Source organism: Centropristis striata, chromosome 6 (assembly GCF_030273125.1).
Source record: "Centropristis striata isolate RG_2023a ecotype Rhode Island chromosome 6, C.striata_1.0, whole genome shotgun sequence".
Lineage (NCBI taxonomy): Eukaryota > Metazoa > Chordata > Actinopteri > Perciformes > Serranidae > Centropristis > Centropristis striata.
Window position 1 is genome coordinate 6,495,537 of NC_081522.1, and position 18,774 is coordinate 6,514,310.

At 37.9% G+C, this 18,774-nt stretch overlaps 1 protein-coding gene across 1 annotated transcript in view; it reads right to left on the reverse strand.

Annotated features, from left to right (window-relative positions):
• Positions 1 to 18,774, reverse strand: part of kcnq1.2 (potassium voltage-gated channel, KQT-like subfamily, member 1.2) — a 188,859-nt gene that overhangs the window by 66,289 nt on the left and 103,796 nt on the right. The window contains exons 14-17 of the mRNA XM_059336070.1: positions 7,547 to 7,622; positions 6,543 to 6,637; positions 4,719 to 4,759; positions 818 to 879 (exon numbers count right to left, since the gene is read on the reverse strand). Of these exons, the coding sequence (XP_059192053.1) occupies positions 818 to 879; positions 4,719 to 4,759; positions 6,543 to 6,637; positions 7,547 to 7,622 (274 nt within the window). The remainder of the gene's footprint in view (positions 1 to 817; positions 880 to 4,718; positions 4,760 to 6,542; positions 6,638 to 7,546; positions 7,623 to 18,774) is intronic.

The following is an 18,774-nucleotide window of genomic DNA, read 5'->3' on the forward strand; positions in this document are numbered from 1 at the left end:
AGCTCTTTTTTTTTTTTTCATTTGACAATTCAGAAATTTCTGCACAATTGCATTTTTTTGCAACTAGATGTAGAGCAGAAATCTGTTCCGGAAACTGCTGAGAAACCCCATTATTGTCAATATAGCTAGGGAAGCCATACTTTCACTAAATGCCCTAGGTCTCTCGCCTGTGGTTGTAAAGTTTCATGAGGCAGTGACTATCCTGGAAGTCACAAGATTTTCTGTCTCACTCCATGATATGGCTACTATAGGGACAAATATCATCACACATGAATAGAATTGGGCTAATTGAAACCACAAAAGTCTCAGCTTTTCAGTTATGCCCAATTCATGCAACTCCAAGACTGTTTAGAGACCCCAGAACATCGAAATATTCAAATTCAATTAACGAAAATGACACATTTATTCTGCATTTATTCTGCCCAACCTGCAAAATTTTACTGCTTTATTATATAGTGACAGATAGAAAGGGGGATACAGAGGGGAAGACATGCAGCAAAGGGACCTCAGGCCATATTCGAACCCGAGTCCGCTGCAGCAAGCACACGGCCCAAATGCAGCTCTGAATAGATGCTGATAAGTTGGAGAGCAGAGAATGCAGGTGTGTGTTTGGCACCGGTGCAGACTGACCGAGCACAGCCAAAACATGTACGGTCGCATCAAAAGATTCCACGGCACGCATTCATCAGATAGCAGACACAGTTATGCAGTCACACACATACGTCTGCTTACGAACACCGACGGTAATCTAATCAGTTTATCTCTTTCTTACAGACAAAACACACACACACACACTGAGCAGCAGGAGTGTGCCTACCTTATCTTCTAGCCTGATCATTCGCGCTCCAATAGTTGGGTATTCTTTATCTTCTCCTTTTCCTGGTGAAAAAACAAAACATTCAATGCTGAAATAAATACATTTGTCATGATGACTAAAATTTACTGCTGAATTTCTTGCTCGCCGAAACACAAAAACAGATGCAGAAAAGCACATTTGGTCACACTCAGATCAATTCCTGCACGCTCACGCACACGTCACAAACATAACATTGTCATTTACAGTCAGAGCCCTGAGGCTCGTAATTCTTTGAAACCATCCATTCATTCATTTTTGTGAGTACGGGTCACAGTGGCAGTTTACAGCCCCCTGCTGTAAAGTAAACAGTAAATGCTTGTCAGAAATACTTATGTAGCCTTAAAAACACAAGTTAACTTGATTCTGCAGATTGAAAGCTGGATAAAGTGAGTTTAGGTAGGTTAAGCTTCCATTATATCCCTGGATTTAGCATAACCAACACAGCAGAGAATTTATCTTCAGAAGTGGGAAAACTCTGCAATGATAATTTCACAGATGTGCATGATTTAATGTGTGAGTATAACCATTCATTCAGGCTGGTTTGTATATACAGTACTGTGAAAACGTTTTAGGCAGGTGTGAAAATATCCTGTAAAATAAGAATGCATTAAAACATAGAAATGCTAGCAGTTAATTTTTATCATTTAACAAAATGCAAAGTCATTTAACAGAAGAAAAATCTAAATCAAATCAATATTTAATGTGACCACCCTTTACCTTCAAACCAGCATCAATCTAAAATCTAAAACTGAGAAAAACTGCTTTAAAGTTTTTTTTAACATGTTTTAACTGGCCGGCCAAATTGGTTATATGTAGATAAGTGATATGACACTTATTTCTACATGTATTGATGACATAATTTTTTTGCTCAAAAATCAGGATGGTTTTTTTGACCTTTGACCCCAAAAAGGTAATTACTGCACTCTGGTTTTGCTGTAAAAGGTTCTAATAGTAATGATAAACAGAGTGCAGTAACTACAATGTTGTTGTCTCCTTTCAGCTTTTATATTTTGTTTTCAGTGAATAAACATTTCCCAACTGATTTTGTTATCAGTGTATGTAAGTGTTTAACAACTGTATTCAAAGATGTGCATATTAGATATATTAGACTTAATATTATAAAGAAATGTTATATTTTGGTCTAGATATCATTTTATCTTACTTTTTTTTACTTAATTCCCTTTCAAATAAACTTATAATTTCTATTATTTTTATGTTTAAATTCATATACTATATATAATATACACACAAAGCAGAGTAAGTGCAATTACTGCTTGGTTTTGATTTGGATTTTGTGGTTTTTATCTAATTATTTCTCTGAAATAAAGCAAAATTGAAATCTAAAACTTTGTCACATGATAAAACAGACATCAAGGAGTTTGTTTATAGTCATAACTCAATTTTGACATAAATTGTAGTTACTGCAGTTAGGCTTTGTAGGGCAGTATACATGTGTGTGGTGCAGCCTTGGAGATAATGCACAATTCTGAGGAACTGTTTTCTTAACTGGGTCCCTTGTCCAACTGGTCTACTGGTTAACTATGTTAGTGTGCAGGGTCAGCCAAGAGATGCGTACTAAGCAGCTGGGAAATGGACCGAAGAGAAAAAGGGAGGGAGGTAAGAGAGGAATAACTAATTAACTTACATTAATTGTAACTTTAGAAGGATCCCGTTAATTAAACTGAATTGTTATTGTTTTTCACTTTATTCATTCAGCACAATATTATTTTTATTAGCCATTTTTTTGTTGGAATGGAGATTATATCATATTGCCCTAATTCATCAGTAGTCAGTGACATATTTGTTGTGCAAGTGTCATTTTCAGTTGACATGGATTCTGTTTAATTTTTTATTTATTTATTTATTCATTTTTTATTTGCACAGTTAGAATTACATAAAATGACAAAGATAACATATAAAGTAAAGTGCAGGGAGAGGCAGAAAACCCACATGGGCTTATTTAAAGCCTCCACCTAAAATTTCATAGTAATTAGAAAGTAATAAACTGATAATAGAAAAAAACAAATGTATAACATCAACAAGTTATAATGACAATAACAAAAACAATTTATAATTGATTGCTCGGAGCAGATAACTTAGATTAATTATACTAAAGTGAAAATTTTTATGTAAATAAATGTCCATTAGGTTACTATCTGACACAATAGTTAAGAAGCCTATGGCCCATTGATGAAAGCCCTTGCATTAACAGTATTACAAACTGGGTGTCTGAAGCAACATTTGCATGAAAATCACAAGCGTCGCAGAGTTAGTGTTAGTTCTCATCACCCAGCTGTGGTTGATCCACAGGGGATAGGCGGGGATAATGCAACTCTTCCTGTGTTGCAATTAAACAATTAAAATGGCAGAGCAAACAAAGAATAGAGCGATGACTACAGATGATGAAACTTCAAAAACAAGTACAAATCACACCTGCAAAAACTGCTTATCGAATCAAGACATTCTTCATACTGATCAAGGAAATGTAACATAATTTCCAATTCAATCAATTTTTCAGTTGAAGTCAGAGCCGCATTATGTTTTTTGATGAAACAAATAATATCTACATGATTAATTTAAATTATGTGAACTATATGTTTATTTGCAATGAAATGATTATTACAACTGATAGGTAAAAAAAAAAAACACAACTCAATACAATACAGTATCACCGATTTAAATATATTAAGTTATGATGCTGTTAATAGCAAATTATTCTATTAAAGTATATTATATATTCACACTTGATGAAAGTAAGATAGATAATTAGAAGATACTAAGTGATTAATTCCTATTTTCTACTTGACTTTCACTTTAAATTCAAAAACAACATATATACTCTAGATCAGGGGTGGGCAATTCATTTTCCCAAGGGGCCACATGACCAATACCACGAAGGTTGCAGGGGCCGGACCAAAACTCGGAAATAAATTCTGCTAAATATTAATGTAATCGCTTTATAAAATATAGTAAATTATCTGGTTTTGAGCTGCTACTGATAGGAACACATGTTATGATGAGACTGTTAATGTGGAGTAAATCAAGTATAGCAGTAAAAAGTAGTATACTCCAATCACTGTATCACTTTTCCATTTATTTTAAACACAACTGTAAATGACCTTTAGCAAGGTTCCTATTTATGTTTTATAGCTTGTTTTTTCATGTTTGTACATTTTCAAGGTGTTTTACAATGTTGTGATGCTTTTATTTTGAAAAGGTGCCGTCCAGTGTAAAACGGGTGCTTTAATTTTGAAAGGTAGTGACAGGAAATAACCAGTAGAACGGTTAAATGAAAAAACGAACGGTAAATAATAACGAGTGCGTCGTAATTCATATAAAGTTGATATAAAGTATGAAAAAGGCTCCTATAGTGGCTGACTGACAGGACACAAGGTTTGTTAAAGTTTATTTTATTCTGCCATATATATTAGTGGCTATATTTGTTGTCTTAACTATAGTAAAAGTGCTTGTTAGCTCTAGTGCTAATAATAATGTTTGCTATTTTTTTCAAAATAAAAGCACTGCGGTTATATTGATTTTCTAATTTCTTGGTAAGGTCAGGCAGGCCGGACAAGAACAGCCAACGGGCCGGATGTGGCCCGTGGGCCGCCCAAAGCCCAGGTCTGGTCTAGATGCCTAGATGAATCCTGAAACAAATTCACATATACACAAATAGGAAAGCACAAATGTAAACATACCCACATCCAAACAGAGATATATGCACTCACACATCAAGGGGCCTATCTTTCTCTTATATTTAGTCTGCCACAGCTGGTGTATGTGTGAGGGGTAAACACAGAGATGGAGTGAGGAATGATGGCTGTCTATCAGATGTAGACTGTTGTGTTTTCTGTGTATTTACCTGGAAGAAACATTCCTGGCTTCCCCAGTGTGCCGTCAAGCCTGGGGAAAAGACAGAAGTAATTAGACGGAGAGAGGTAGAAACACTGGCCAGATCCAGAAGAGATCCAGTAGAGTAAACAGCACTTTATTCCAGCTCATGAACAAAACAGTAAAATAATATAAGCCAATTTATAGAGCCAATAAAATCAAACAAATGGCGTCAGCTTGAACGGTATTCATATAATCACTGCTTTATGGAAGAAAAAAAACATGTGCAAGTTTTAGAGGGATGAATAAATAAAGACTATGTTCTTATTGAGATGTCAAGCTTTCAAAATAAATAATGTGATTTATAAGGCAATTTATGTGCACATTAGGACTGTTAGACATATATATATATATATATATATATATGTTTACTGGAGCAAGTTCAACTGCAAGTTATTCTCTTCTTTTCATCACCTCAACATTTTAGTGGTAATAGTTTGAGTCCTTTTTTGAGGTGCAAACAAAATAAAATAAATAATAATAAAAAAATTAAATGAAAATTAAATTAAATAAACAAAAAAAATTGAAATTAAAAGGAATTTAAAAAAAATTCTAATTCAAACAATTCAAATTAATAAAATAAAATAAATACATAAAAATCAGCAGCTTGGATTTTTATATAAGACATTGTAGAATTTATTAGAATGCCGATTATAAATTTGTTTTTGCTCCACAAATTTTTGGTCTGAAGCTTGGCATTAATGCAGTTAGCTTTAAATTATATTTAGTAATTAAAATCAGTCTTTCCTTGATTTACTGATTGAAACTATGACGCCCTGCTGGTTTCAAAATGTCACACTGCATTACCACGGTTCAGTTGAATTACTGCAAAAGGTGTTACGAGGTCAAGGTGATGTTCTTACATAAGCCTGACCTAATTTTTTACCTAAGCGACCTCTTTCATGGTGAAGTGTTGCGAAAATCACATCAAAAAAAGCTGAGAAAATTTGCAGGGAGAGGACAAGAGGTTTCACTTCAGTCAGGACTGGGTTTCATTACAGCTCAACAAGGTGTAACAAATCAGAGAGTCTCTTATCTGTCAGATAAACAGTCAGAACAGTAACAAACTGCACTGTAATTACCGAAAAGCTAAATATAGAAATTAGTAATGGAGCCACCTCTCTTCCTGTTGTTGTCATGACTTAGTTCAGGTGACCATGATGTCAGTATATATACTATAAGCTGCTCCTGCCTTGTTCAGAGGCTATACTGCAGCCTTTACATAGCTATAGGGCAGGAAAAACACAAATGTTCATGGTTCATGCAACACTTAACAGCTAATGTGTGCCATACTGCCAATGGAAAATGGTACAAGAAAACAGGGCCAAATCAAGACTGAAGATTTAACCCTTGTCTTGAGCTGTTTTGGACAAATCATTTTTATACTTTGAGTTACTGCATCAATGTTTTGAATAAAAAAAAAAACACACACACACAAAAAAGTTAAATGTTGACAATGTGAACAGATTGCAAATATAAGTATATATTTTGTCTTGTTTTGCCGGTTTTATTTAGTATTAAAAAAAAAAAAAAACATGCAAAGAGTTTTTAAGCCAGTAATTCAGAGGGAAGTTGATGTTAAATATAAGTTAAATCTAAGAGATTTATATGTTTTGTTTTCAGACTTTGTCCTTTTTCTTGTGACTATGAGATAGTATCCAACATATCAGTGCCAAAAATGTAAAAAAAAAAAAAAAAGAAAAGAAAAAAAGGAAAAAAAGTTTAATTCACACAACATAAAGTTAGAGAAAGAAAGCACTGAAGAAAGAACTTGACACGAGGTCAAAGACACCACCTTCTCTGCAGCTCCTTGATGCGGACCATCATGTTGAGGTGACCCTGGGAATACTGCTCGATCACGTCTCGCACATCGTAGGGCTTCCGCGCTTGCTGCGGATCACACACACACACACACACACACACACACACAAGGACACAAAAGCCATTGTCAACCATAGCCGCTGTTTCTTGGTCCCCCCGAAAAACATCCCCAACCCCCTTGGGTGTAAAGGGTTCATTGTTAACTCATTGTGTGTGTTTGTGTGTGTGTGCGCACTGACAAGTGCATGGTCATGTAGAAAGCAATCGTGTTAAGGTCCTTTCACAGCTTTGTTTAGTGTGACGTGGATACAAGCAGCATCAGAAAGAACCCAGTGAACTCTTTAGGGTATCCTTGGTATACACAGAGTGTAGCCTCTGCAGCTGAGATCACTTAGGCCATAATTGAAAACATACAGAACACTTGGAAAGGGTAAGAATATAGGAACCACTTGACAATAACATGTAGTATGAACATGATGGCCAAAGTATCTCAAACATAATTATGTTTCTTTTAAACTGAAATAATTTACTGCACAAAATGTTTTTACATAATTCTGCTGCCTTTAGCACTACGTGAAACCATGCCCTGCTGTGTGTGTGTGTGTGTGTGTGTGTGTGTGTTTTTGCAAGTGCAGTACAGTCAGTGAATTCCTACTGTAGCCCCAGAGACAGGTTAGTAGACTTCCCTTGATACTACGGCTGAACTGAAGTGAGCACAAAGAAGACATGCAGGTGCAAGTTTCAGGCATTTACACACAAACACGCACGTACGCACACGTACACATGCACAGCAGTGCTGCAGCTGATATATGCCCTTGGGGCTCCCCCCTGCTCATCCTGTATAACCGCACAAACACCACACACTTCTCTTACTCTCTCTCACACTCTCACTCTGTCTCCGTCTTCATCTCTGTATCTTTAACTCTTCTTAACTTTATAAAAATGTCTCTCTCCTCCTCTGGATTCACTTTTGCTTACCTGAAATTTCTTCCTGGCCACAAAGTACTGCATTCTTCGAAGGACTTTGACAGCTGATCTCTGGGCATGGGACAACCTGTGACAGAAAGGGAGAGTGATTTAGTCCAAAAGAAAAACACTGATAGTTACAGACAATTTCTTGTTGGAAAAAGTGGCTTGTTTTGGTGACTGTAAAAGAAAGGTAAAAGAATGGAAAGGCTGCACACAAACAAAGTCTAATTTAAGAATCAATGTGTGCACCATGCAACAGCAAAACATGTGGCCCTGAAAGGAGAGCACACACATTGACAGGTATGCATTCATGTCCACAGAGATAAACATTTAACCTCTAACTGTATGTGTCAACACAGATTAACCCCTGCTCTCTATGAGGGCTCGCCTTATCGGTCACAACTATAATCCTGCAACATGGTGCGAAGTGAAACAGAAGGAAAGCAGGCTCAGTTTGCATTAAGAGGACTTCCAAAACGCACGTCCCTTGGCTCAAAGCAGCACATCTGTGTCAACACAAAAGAAAACCCACTGGTATGGGGCTAAACACTGAAACAGAAACCACTGGATGTAAACAACACACACAGACTCATACTTGCATACCATAGTGAGTGTATGGCATGTACTTGTGTTTGTTTTTACAGGGAGGCTCTCTGTGTGCTGTGCACTGGTGCTCATGTGATTTATGGTCAGAAAATGCAGAAACATGTCCTTGGATATGTGACAGCAGCATGTTTGGAGGATGCGTGCTTCGAGTGAGAATAGATAATGAGAAAACATGGACTGAAATGTGTTGGGAGAGGATATGAGTGCAGGCACAGATGGACAAACAGAGACAGCAGTTAAAGAGTAAGTAAAGTTAAGGAGGTAAAGTTTTATTTATATAGCACGTTTCACAGATAAAATCACAAAGTGCTTTACAGAAGATTAAAAAAAAGAAATAAGATAGGGGAACATAAGACAATTAAATAAAATAATATATGTACATTGACTACTGTCGCTACTCCCAGCCTTTGGAACAATTTACCTTTGCACATCAGGCAGGCCTCCTCACTGTCCGCTTTTAAAAGGAATCTTAAAACCCACTTCTATTCACTGGCTTTTAACTCAACATGAGCCTTTCTTCTGTTTTTATTTGTTTTTATTTGTTCTTTGACTAATTTTAAAATTGAGATTCATTTTAAACCCCCCTTTTATTTATTGGTTTTTACCCAGCATGAGACTCGCTTTGTTTTAGTTGTTTTTGCTTGTTTTGTTTTTATTGTTGGTCTGTCCTGCCATGTACAGCACTTTGTATCAGCTAACGCTGTCTTAAAGGGCTCTATAAATAAAGTTTATTTGAAGTTGATTTGATTTGAAAAAGATAGGTCTTAAGGTGATTTTGAAAAGAGTCCACAGAAATAGCAGACCGTAGGGGGAGAGGCAGAAAGTTCCAAAGTTTGAGTGCTACATAGTCAAATGATGGATCACCACATGTTTTCAGACGGGTACATGGAACAGACAGAAGATGTCGTGTGTTTGACCTAAGAGACCGAGCTGAAAGATCTGGGTGAAATAGTTCAATTATATATAGTGGAGCCTGACCATGCAACGATCTATATGTGAGAGTCAGAATTTTATTTTTTATTTTAAACTGAATCCTGGATGCAACAGGGAGCCAGTGAAGAGAGTTCAGCACAGGGCTGATGTGGGAGAGTTTGTTTGAACCACTAAGTAATTTTGCGGCAGCATTCTGAATTGACTGAAGGCGGTCAAGAGCGGACATACTTAGTGAGGAGAAAAGTTACAGAAATCAATACGAGATGAGATAAATGCATAAAGAGCTGTCCAATCATCATGTGAATTTGAAAAATACACACTGTTGAATTATATGTTCAAGGGCATAGAGCTCCATAGTCAGAATACAACAATAACACACACGATTTAGCTTTAATGATAAATACCCATTAATAAAAGCATTTATTACAGAACGTGTCAAATGACCTAAAGTTGAGAAACTCCGGTGTGTACAATGAGCATAAAAACATTCTTTACCCCTTCATTTATCTTGATACTGATACTTTTTTAATGCAGGTATATAAATCATGACTGCTGATTTCATTTTCTAAATGAAGTACTTCAAACCAACAGTCATTTTGGGAAAGTGTTGTGCAGAACAAATCCCTCATGGTGGCTATAATGTTCCCGTCCCAGCAAAGCTGTGCATTTTCAGTATACACCCAAAATTCACTATCATTTCTGAGTAGTCAATGCAAATAGACTCAGGGCTTCTCTAGACCAGGGGAATGTTTGCTCTCTTTTGAAAAAAATATGCAAATGCCCTCTGTGTGCTGATGGTTGATTGCAGCCTACCTTGCTTTAGAGGAAAGAGAAAACTATTTATCAAAATTATGAAGAACTTTCATAGAAAAAAATGCGAATGCCCCACTACTGTCATAACTACTGCTGCTTTTAGATTCTTCATTGTCATTCGACAAAACTAAATTCCATTTAATATTTCTCAGTAAAAAGGCATTAAAACAGACTTTAACATACAGAAAATAAATAAAACCAACAGACATAGAACATTCAGTTAAATTAGCTGAATGGGGGGTGTAGATATAAAAAAATACATATATATATATATATAATAAATAAAATACTAGCAGCACATGACAATTAAAGTGCAGTGCAGAAAGTGTCTACCCATTTGTATGTTAAACCTGACTTATGAGAATGTTTTCTTTATGTGTACAAGTCCAAGAGAACTGAGCAAAGTGGGTTTTAGGGGTCAGGAGGTCAAAGGTGCACAAATTATTGCAGGTGCAAAAAGGGGCTGTGGTCCAATAATATCACCACGGACTTCAATACTGCCAAGCCCTAGTCCTCTGAGGTCTCTTGTTTAATTCTGGCCCTTGGCTCTTTGCTGCATATCTTCCCTTATATCTCCCCGATTTTCTCTTCTATCTGTTCTGTCTAACAAAGGCCATAAAAAAGCCCCCCAATATAAAATAAAATCAGCTCCTGCCTGCTAGGCGATTAGGACCTGCTCTCGCTGTTGGTGCCCATTTCTCTATCTTTCTTCTCTTTCATGTACAGTATGTCTCAGAGACAGGTGACCTTTCAGCCATCTGTTGTATCAGGGACATCAAAGTTAAGCTGGTAAGCTGCAGGACGACGGTGTGTGTAGGAGCAGTGTGTCTGCTAAGAGGGGTGGATTAACTACAGACTGACATCATCGGATTCTTGCTGAGGAGACGCAGAGGGAAAACAGCAGAGATGAAACAATAGTTAGGATTGCATTCCCACTTCTATACACTTCAGATTTAGAATCAGAAGCCTTTATTGTCATTGCACACAGCAACAAGTACTAGTACAACGACATTTCCCATCAACCCATCCAAAACCTATAAAACACACAAACAATATGACGGAAGTGAACAAGACAGGACGACAGAGAGGAAGAAAAAGAAAAAAAAAGTCTGCAGCATCTGTACTGTATGCAATCACCTGCATATGTGTAGTTTCAGAAGATGTGTGTGTGTGTGTGTTTTCTTTTTTTCTTTTGACACATTAACAAAACACGTCTTTCCTGTCCCTCCTGTCTTGTTCTGTTCTGTCTTTAATTTCTACAAGAAAATTACAACATGACATGAATTGACATTTTAACTCTGAATAACATCACATCAGTTCCTGGCTTTGATCTTCCTCTGTTACCACACAGTGACCAGGTCTAAATTTTGCTACATCACGCTTGTATGTATTTATTTAACTCAATTAAATCAAATCAATCAAAATTACTTTATTTATCCCCAAGCGGAGATTCAGTTAGTCTGGTAGAAACTCTTGAAGAATAAGACAAGTGTGTGTGTTAAGTGCACTACTTTTGAGCATAACTGCAGCCAGAGATAAGCTCTTCTCTACTCAAACGACCCTCAAACAGAAAATGAATGACTCTATTCTATGTCAAAGTCTATGCTTCTGTATGTGTAGCATGAACATTTCTCTCAAAATATGTGCCAGTCAAAGGAGACACACCCATATGTACACATACCCCTCCCCCTCCCCAAATAAGGGTCTTTGTGGAGTCAACAAGTCTCTCTGAGGTCTTAATTAGACAGGGGGACAACAAAAGGACTTAACAGACAATGCGTTGACATGGGACCATAAAACATGAACATCAAAGGCTGTCGGGCTGCTGTCTTTTTTCCTGCCCTCCACGAGAGGCCTGCCCGAGCTATAAGAGGAAATGCGCACAAACAATGCCAAACATAAAGAGCATGAGGCCCTATTCTGGAAAAAAAAAGTCTACCCCCCACCTCCTTGCTCTCCATCGTCGATCAGGAGAAGGATGTGTTGTTTTTTTCTGTGTGACTCAAAGGTTCGAGCATAATTGGGAAAGAAAACACATGTAGGAAACAAAAAACATGTGCAGTTTTGATCGTTGTACAACTGTACCCCGCGCCCTCCTCCCATTTCCTGCGTTTGACACAAATGTGCACACATGTTCGTCGAGTAAGTGTGATAAAAGAATAACACGGAGGATTTCTGTCTGACCCCCCTCCACCTCCACTCTATTAAACATTTGGCACACAGAAAGCAAAGGAATGTAAGTTCTGCATCTCTCTACTGATGCTGCCCTTCAAACACTTGCCGGCTCCGACTCTGCCTCCTACTCATCTCCGCCTGCCTCCCCAGCTCTCTTTTCTCTTCCTCATATTTATTTTTCATCTGTGCAGAAGATCTGACACACAGAGTATCCTGGGGACTCCTCTTGAGTCAGCAAAGCTCAGATCTCGCCCACGACGACTCCAATATATTTTCCATTGTCCTGCGCACTATGATTCATTCTCTAATGGGAAGGCTGCTTGTGGTTTTTTTCTTTTTTTCTCTTACGGATTAAACCCCAAACTCCTGGCTCTTCTCAACAGACTCGCTATTCTTCTTTAGGTCAACCGGAGAAGTCATGAACAAGCTGGAGTTGCTGGAGTCATGAACCGGCCTTGTCCCTCTCTTGAAAAGCTGTGACAGATTTAGCCCCATGGCCTCCCCTGGACCCTTCTCTCTTAATAAGTTTTCTCTTTTTTCATTTTCTGATGGTCACTTTGGAGGTCTCAGAGTTGTCAATGGCAACTCTCCCTCATCCCCCACCTCCTCTCCTCTTTATTTGGCAGGGGACGGTCAAATATCCTGTGCTTCCATGGTGCGCTGCAATAACCTTGGAGTCAGTCAGGAGAGAGCAGCCTTAGACATCAATGTGCTATGTTCAGCGCCCAGCAAGACTGTTGGCCTTTTTGTGTGTGTGTGTGTGTGTGTGTGTGTGTGTGTGTGTGTGTGAGATAAGCTTTATGACTGGTGCTTTGGTCCATCAAAGAGTTGTGGTCCTCTGTTCTCCTCAAAAAACAGACATCCCTTTATCATATCTCGGAAGGATAAGATGACTACATTCTTTCAGGAATGTTTGATCTAAAAGTGATGGCATGCCAGAGGGTGTCGTGGTGAGAATTATAAGTGTGACACTATGTTGTAAAAGCCAAGTTTCTCCATTCAATGAGGGTTTTAAAATGAATGGGCTTCTAAGAAGAAGCTCCAATGCAAGAAATTCTCCCATGTGGATTGCGGAACTGTTTGTCTCGTGGGAAAGTAAAGCAGCTCTGAGAGTGTGAGAAGTTCTCAGGCCACCTCCACACAAAACCAGCTACATTTGAAGATGCTGATTAGTCGTGAAAGACCTGTGTTTCCTTATTTTCAGGTTTTTGTGCTGCAACATCATCATATCACACACTGTAAAAAAAAAAACTGTTGTTTTTACGGTAATAAACTGGCAGCTGTGGTTGCCAGAACTTTACCGTAATAAATACGGTAGAACTTTTTTTAATATTACACTAAAATTATATTGGCCCTGTTGATTTCACGTTTAAGATTGCGATTTTATTCCATTTTTTACTGTATGAATAAAAAGTTTTTCCATCAAAAAAAACTCTGTTCTGCCATATAATTGACAAGAAAATACTTTATAAATGCCGCATAAATTAAAGATTTTACCATTAAATATAACAGTATATTTTTGTTAGAGATATTATGTTTAGTACATTTAACAGTGAGAAAAAACATAATTGCAAAAATTACATTGGTGGGTTAAATACATATTACAGTGTATTTTATAGTGGAGTAATGTACACAAAACTGTAAAAAAAAATACTGTTTTGGCTGATATATACATTTACGGTGTTTCATTGTTACTGAAACTGAATTAACTCATTTATCATCTTACGTCTTTTACTGTCATGGTTTAGCAGTTTTTCATCGTAAAATCTACAGACATTTTTTACAGTGCAGTGCAACATCAAAACAATAAGCAAACAGCTGAATGTCCTGTTTTTTGTACTTCCTTTTGGTCAGCAAACATACAAATCCACCAAGTGCCAAACAGCTTAAGTTATAATTATTTTCTTATAAATTTCTTATTTACATATTTTCATTATTCTGTTCACAGACAGCTGAGTTAAATATGAAAATATGAAAGCAGTGCATAATTGGTACTTTTTGACCCTCTGATTCAAAAGCTGTCTCAAAACATTTTTTGCTCTTTTTAAACTTTAGTCACTGTGGCCTTGTATTTCACTGCAATATATAAGTCATTTTATGGAATCCGTACAATCTTGGCTCAAACTAAAAAAAATGCATGTTGCAAATTATTTGTTAAAAAATTCAAATAAAATGAAATTTATATATATTATTTTATTTTATTTTTTTCCAAGTAAGTTTCATGAATATTGGAATAAAAATATGTGTCTCTACATACTATACATATTGAACTATATGCATTTTTACATGTCGCAGAGAAGCAGAATTTAATGTTTTCAACAAGATCTAGTTATTCCAAACGGTTTATTTTGGCAATGTTAAAATGATAAACAGAAATATCACAATTTTAAGCTTTGTTTTGGTGACTTTTTCTAATGGAAACTTTTGTAACCTATAATCCATTCAATGACTGTCAGAAAGTTCACATTTAGACAATAATGCCTGTTTTTACAGTTTCTTTTAACAATAAACTGTATATTTCTGGCAATCTTTCACTCTCTTTCACTCCCTCACCCCCTGTTTTTCCTCTGCCTTTCAGTCTCTCACTATGTATATCTCCGACTTTCTCTTTTTCCCAAACTTGACACAAGACTCGACCGCACTCTATGCAGCAAGACGCAACAAGTTAAATATGGCTTCTGATACAATCGTTTTTCCCTCCTCCCTGTGTCTGCTCCAGTTGTTCTCATGCCGCCCTCTTACAGATCAATGGACACTGATCAAGACATGCTGGAGACAATAGCAGCAACCAAGCCACATCAAAGCCCAGCGCCCATTAAGAGCTGATGACAAAGAAAGAACCGAGAGAGAGAGCCATCTTTGATGTGTGTGGCCGCGGAGAGACGGAGAGAGAGAAAACAAGAGAGAGAGAGAGGCCAGAGATGCTGTCGATTCACTGTCACACATAACTTCTGCAATTCTATAACAAAGACACTACACTGCAAAAAAAGAAAAGTTGAGTGAACTCAAAATTTCAAGGCAACAAACTTCGATAAAATTTTAAGTTGGACAATTAAACTAAGTATTTTAAGTTTTGTTTTTGAGTCTGCTCAACTCTGAATTCAGATTTTTGTCAACTCAACTGTAAGTTGTAGTAACTTATAATTTTACATTGTAATAACTTTTAATCCTTACTTCTGCTAACTTCTGCAATGTGCTGAATTGGCACGACTGTAACGCCGCTATGAAATGTCAGCTAATGTTGCGACCACAATTTTGAGTTAGCATTGATACGCTAATGGCTACTCTTGTAGCTGTAACAAGCAGCGCCGCTAGCATCAGTTAGCCGCTAGCATCAGTTAGCGGCTAGCTTTCGCTAATGACCCAATTTCACAACAAAGAAACAAGAGTTAGCAGAACTATTGTCCCTTGTTTTGAACCCCAACTTAAAGATATAAGTAACAACAACTCACAAACTTGTTTTTGAGCAGACAACTGGCTTCCTTTGTTGTGCTAACTTACATTATTGCCCTAAATGTCAATCATTTATATTTAAAAGTTTTACCAACTTAAATCAATGTTTCAGGCCAAAAAATACAAGTTGGCTTTTTTGCAGTGTAGAAAAACGACTGAATACTGAGAAACAATTACATGTTTAAATGGATGTATAAAGCAAATACAGATAAATACAGAGCGTCAGTGTCTCTCCACACTGTGCAGCCCACAATATCTCACCATGAAAGGAATTCTGTGGTTATATACATTTGGGATTTCCAAGATTCTTTGTAAGTATCCCCATAGTCTGAATGTACACATATTGTCACCACAAAACTCTAAAGGTACATGTGAATGAAAGTCTCCAATTTTTAAGCTTGTGAAAGAATCCCCACCAATGAAAATAACTCCCCCTTCGACATCCTGGTGACCTCAGAAAGAAGTCCCGCCCATGTTTAATGTTAATGACACAGAGTCTCGCAACCTGTCATTATTTAAGGAGAACAGAGACAGACACCGCTTTTTCCCACCACACGGAGGGAAGATTGGAGAGGAGCGCACTTCTAACAAGTAGACTAATGACTGGTGAACTCTTCTTGACACGACTCTAACTGCCAAATTAACTAAAGATTTGAGCGAGGAGGTTTCCAGTTAGACGGCGGAGAAAATGAAAAACTACAGCCGTGGGAAAAAGATTTTTGCAAGGGTTTAAAGACCATGTGGAACTAGGATTGTATCTAAAAAAATGGAGACAAAAAAAATCTAATTTTAGATATTTTAAGGTTATAGTTTCCATGGGTTTTTAAAAAAGTTATAGATGCTGTTTTGCCTTTTAATACACCCATGCAGTCTCTTCTTGCAGTTCCTCCAGCAGTAAAAAAAATAATAATTTGGGACAATGGCTACCTCAAAGACGTGACCACTAATTCAGGTTCTGAGGGTTAATTTTCCAGGCCTGAGGTGTAGCCTCGAGAGGAGGACGTGGCTGTTACTATTCTTCAAAGTAAGCCTAATTAGAGAGTCGGATAGATTTGGGGTTAATGACCCCCTCTTTGGTGCCAGACCTTCGTTTAGTCTAAAGGTTTAGCCTAAGGTGTGTCAGTGATTTGAAAAAAGCATGTTAGTGTGTGAACCAAGGGCAGAATCCTCTTTTTCAGAAGGGCATTTTCCCAAACATCTGTTTTTTAGGATGTTTTCTGTCTATTTAGGTGCACTTTTTTTTATCTTTTCGATGTGGCTCAATGGTAATGTCAGTCAGCTGGTTTGTCAGTCATTAACTGTCTTAGTCCAAACTGAAATAGTCTCACCACCCAACGTCTGGCACCGTCAAATGCTTTGGTTTACTTAACGAAAGGGCTACAATTAATAATTGTTGTCATTAAAGATTAATCTGTGGGTTATTTTTTTGCTTGATCGATTAATTGTTTGGTGTAGAAAATGTCAAAGAATACTCAAAAATAACAATTTCAGATTTTCTAAGTCAAAGGTCATTGTTTTGTCAGTCCAAAACCCCCAAATACTCAGTTTAATATGATATAAAACAGATAAATAGAGGGAATCTCCATATTTGAGAGGCTGAAAACAACCTTACATCACTTTAATTGTGTAAATGGACAGATCGATTAATTGACTAATTGTTGCGGCTATACTTAAGAGAAAGCAACTGTTCTTTTATAGGTTTGATTTTGCTAACACATTAGTTTGATGTTTACCTGTTGCTCTTTATGGTGCCAACATGTTTACCTTTTCAAGCTGTGTCCCACAAAACTACAGTCAAATATTTGAAGAAATGATAAGAAGGAAGAAATGCATGCATGTGTAACAGCAAACTGCTATTAGGAGCATTATTGGACCCTCATTTTTTAAGAACTTTATCATTTGTGATCCTTGTGTGAGGGTGTTCCTGCTGGGGAGCAGTAAGCCTTGTGGGCCACACACACAAATCCACATATCTAGTATAAATGGAAGCATGCAGGAGAATATATAGACATACATTCCAATGCATGGGCATTCAACACTTACAATTCCTCCCTGTTTGGACCCACATTCTTGAGGTCTTGTGTATTTGTATGTGTGTGGGTATGCGCGTGCGTGTTATGAAGACAGGAGGGCGATTGGGTTTCTCCAGTGGGGGGACGAGGGGGTGAGGTGGTGAAGAAGGATTTATAATTCATGGCCTAATAGGATTTGTTGCTGTTTAGCAGGATTAGGCATGTTAGAGAAAGAATCTATTTATTGCTGCCAGTCGGGGGGTCCCCTCGCCTGGGTGGGGTGGGGAGATTTCTGGGGGTGGGCAGTGGTGAAGTGAGGTGAGATCAGGGAGGGGGGGTGCACACTGGACCCTTGATTTTTTTTTTCTCTCCTATCATTTTCCAGGATAACCCCTAGCACTGAGGCCCCTGAGCACCCAAGCCTACTCCCTCCTCTCAGCTCTTAGTCCCACTACAGCTACCATTTTTGGATTAAATTTGCTGTTTCTCTTTCATAGCGCTCTGATAATCCAAGCACATGAGCCCAGCGGTTGGTCATGCCAACACACATGGCTGTTCATGTGTGTTTTTTGTGCGTATGTCCGGGGACAATTAGCACCACCAAGACCTCGGAGGGGTGGGGGGGCGAGGGCCTGCTGGAGGTGGCGGTCACAGACCTGCCCACGGTCAGCCTGGCTTAACCCCAGCAGGAGGACGGAGAGGAGAAGAGGAGAAAAGAGAGTGAGGAAGGAGAGAAAGAGAGAGAAAGGAAGAGATGGAGGGTGACCCGTGGGCCTTCTTAGCTAAGGGGCTTCCCTTTCATAAGCCAATGGGTTTAGATTATAAAACTGTGCTCCTTTTCAAAAGAGCATTATTCTTTCATTCATGTGTGGTTGGGGCTACAGTGGGGGGCTGACTGACATTAAAGGCTGCTGTTTAATTAGGCCTTTCTACAGTGGTCAGCCTTTTTGTTCCTGCTTTCAGCTTTGGGAGGCCTGGTTGGCCTCCCTAATGGCCAATGGATGGCTGTGTGTCTGTTTGTGTATGAGAGAAAGAGGGACAAAGCAGAAGAAAGATGTGGAGAGGCAACCTTTTCAATACTCCAACGATTTCTGCCACCTCTTAATCAATATTCAATGGATGCAAATAGTCTGGTTAAACCTGTTGAATGAATCTGTGGAGTGGGCTTTTGTACATACACTACTGGTCAAAAGATTTAGAACACACCAACTTTTCCAGAATTTAATTGAAAATGATGCAGTTTAA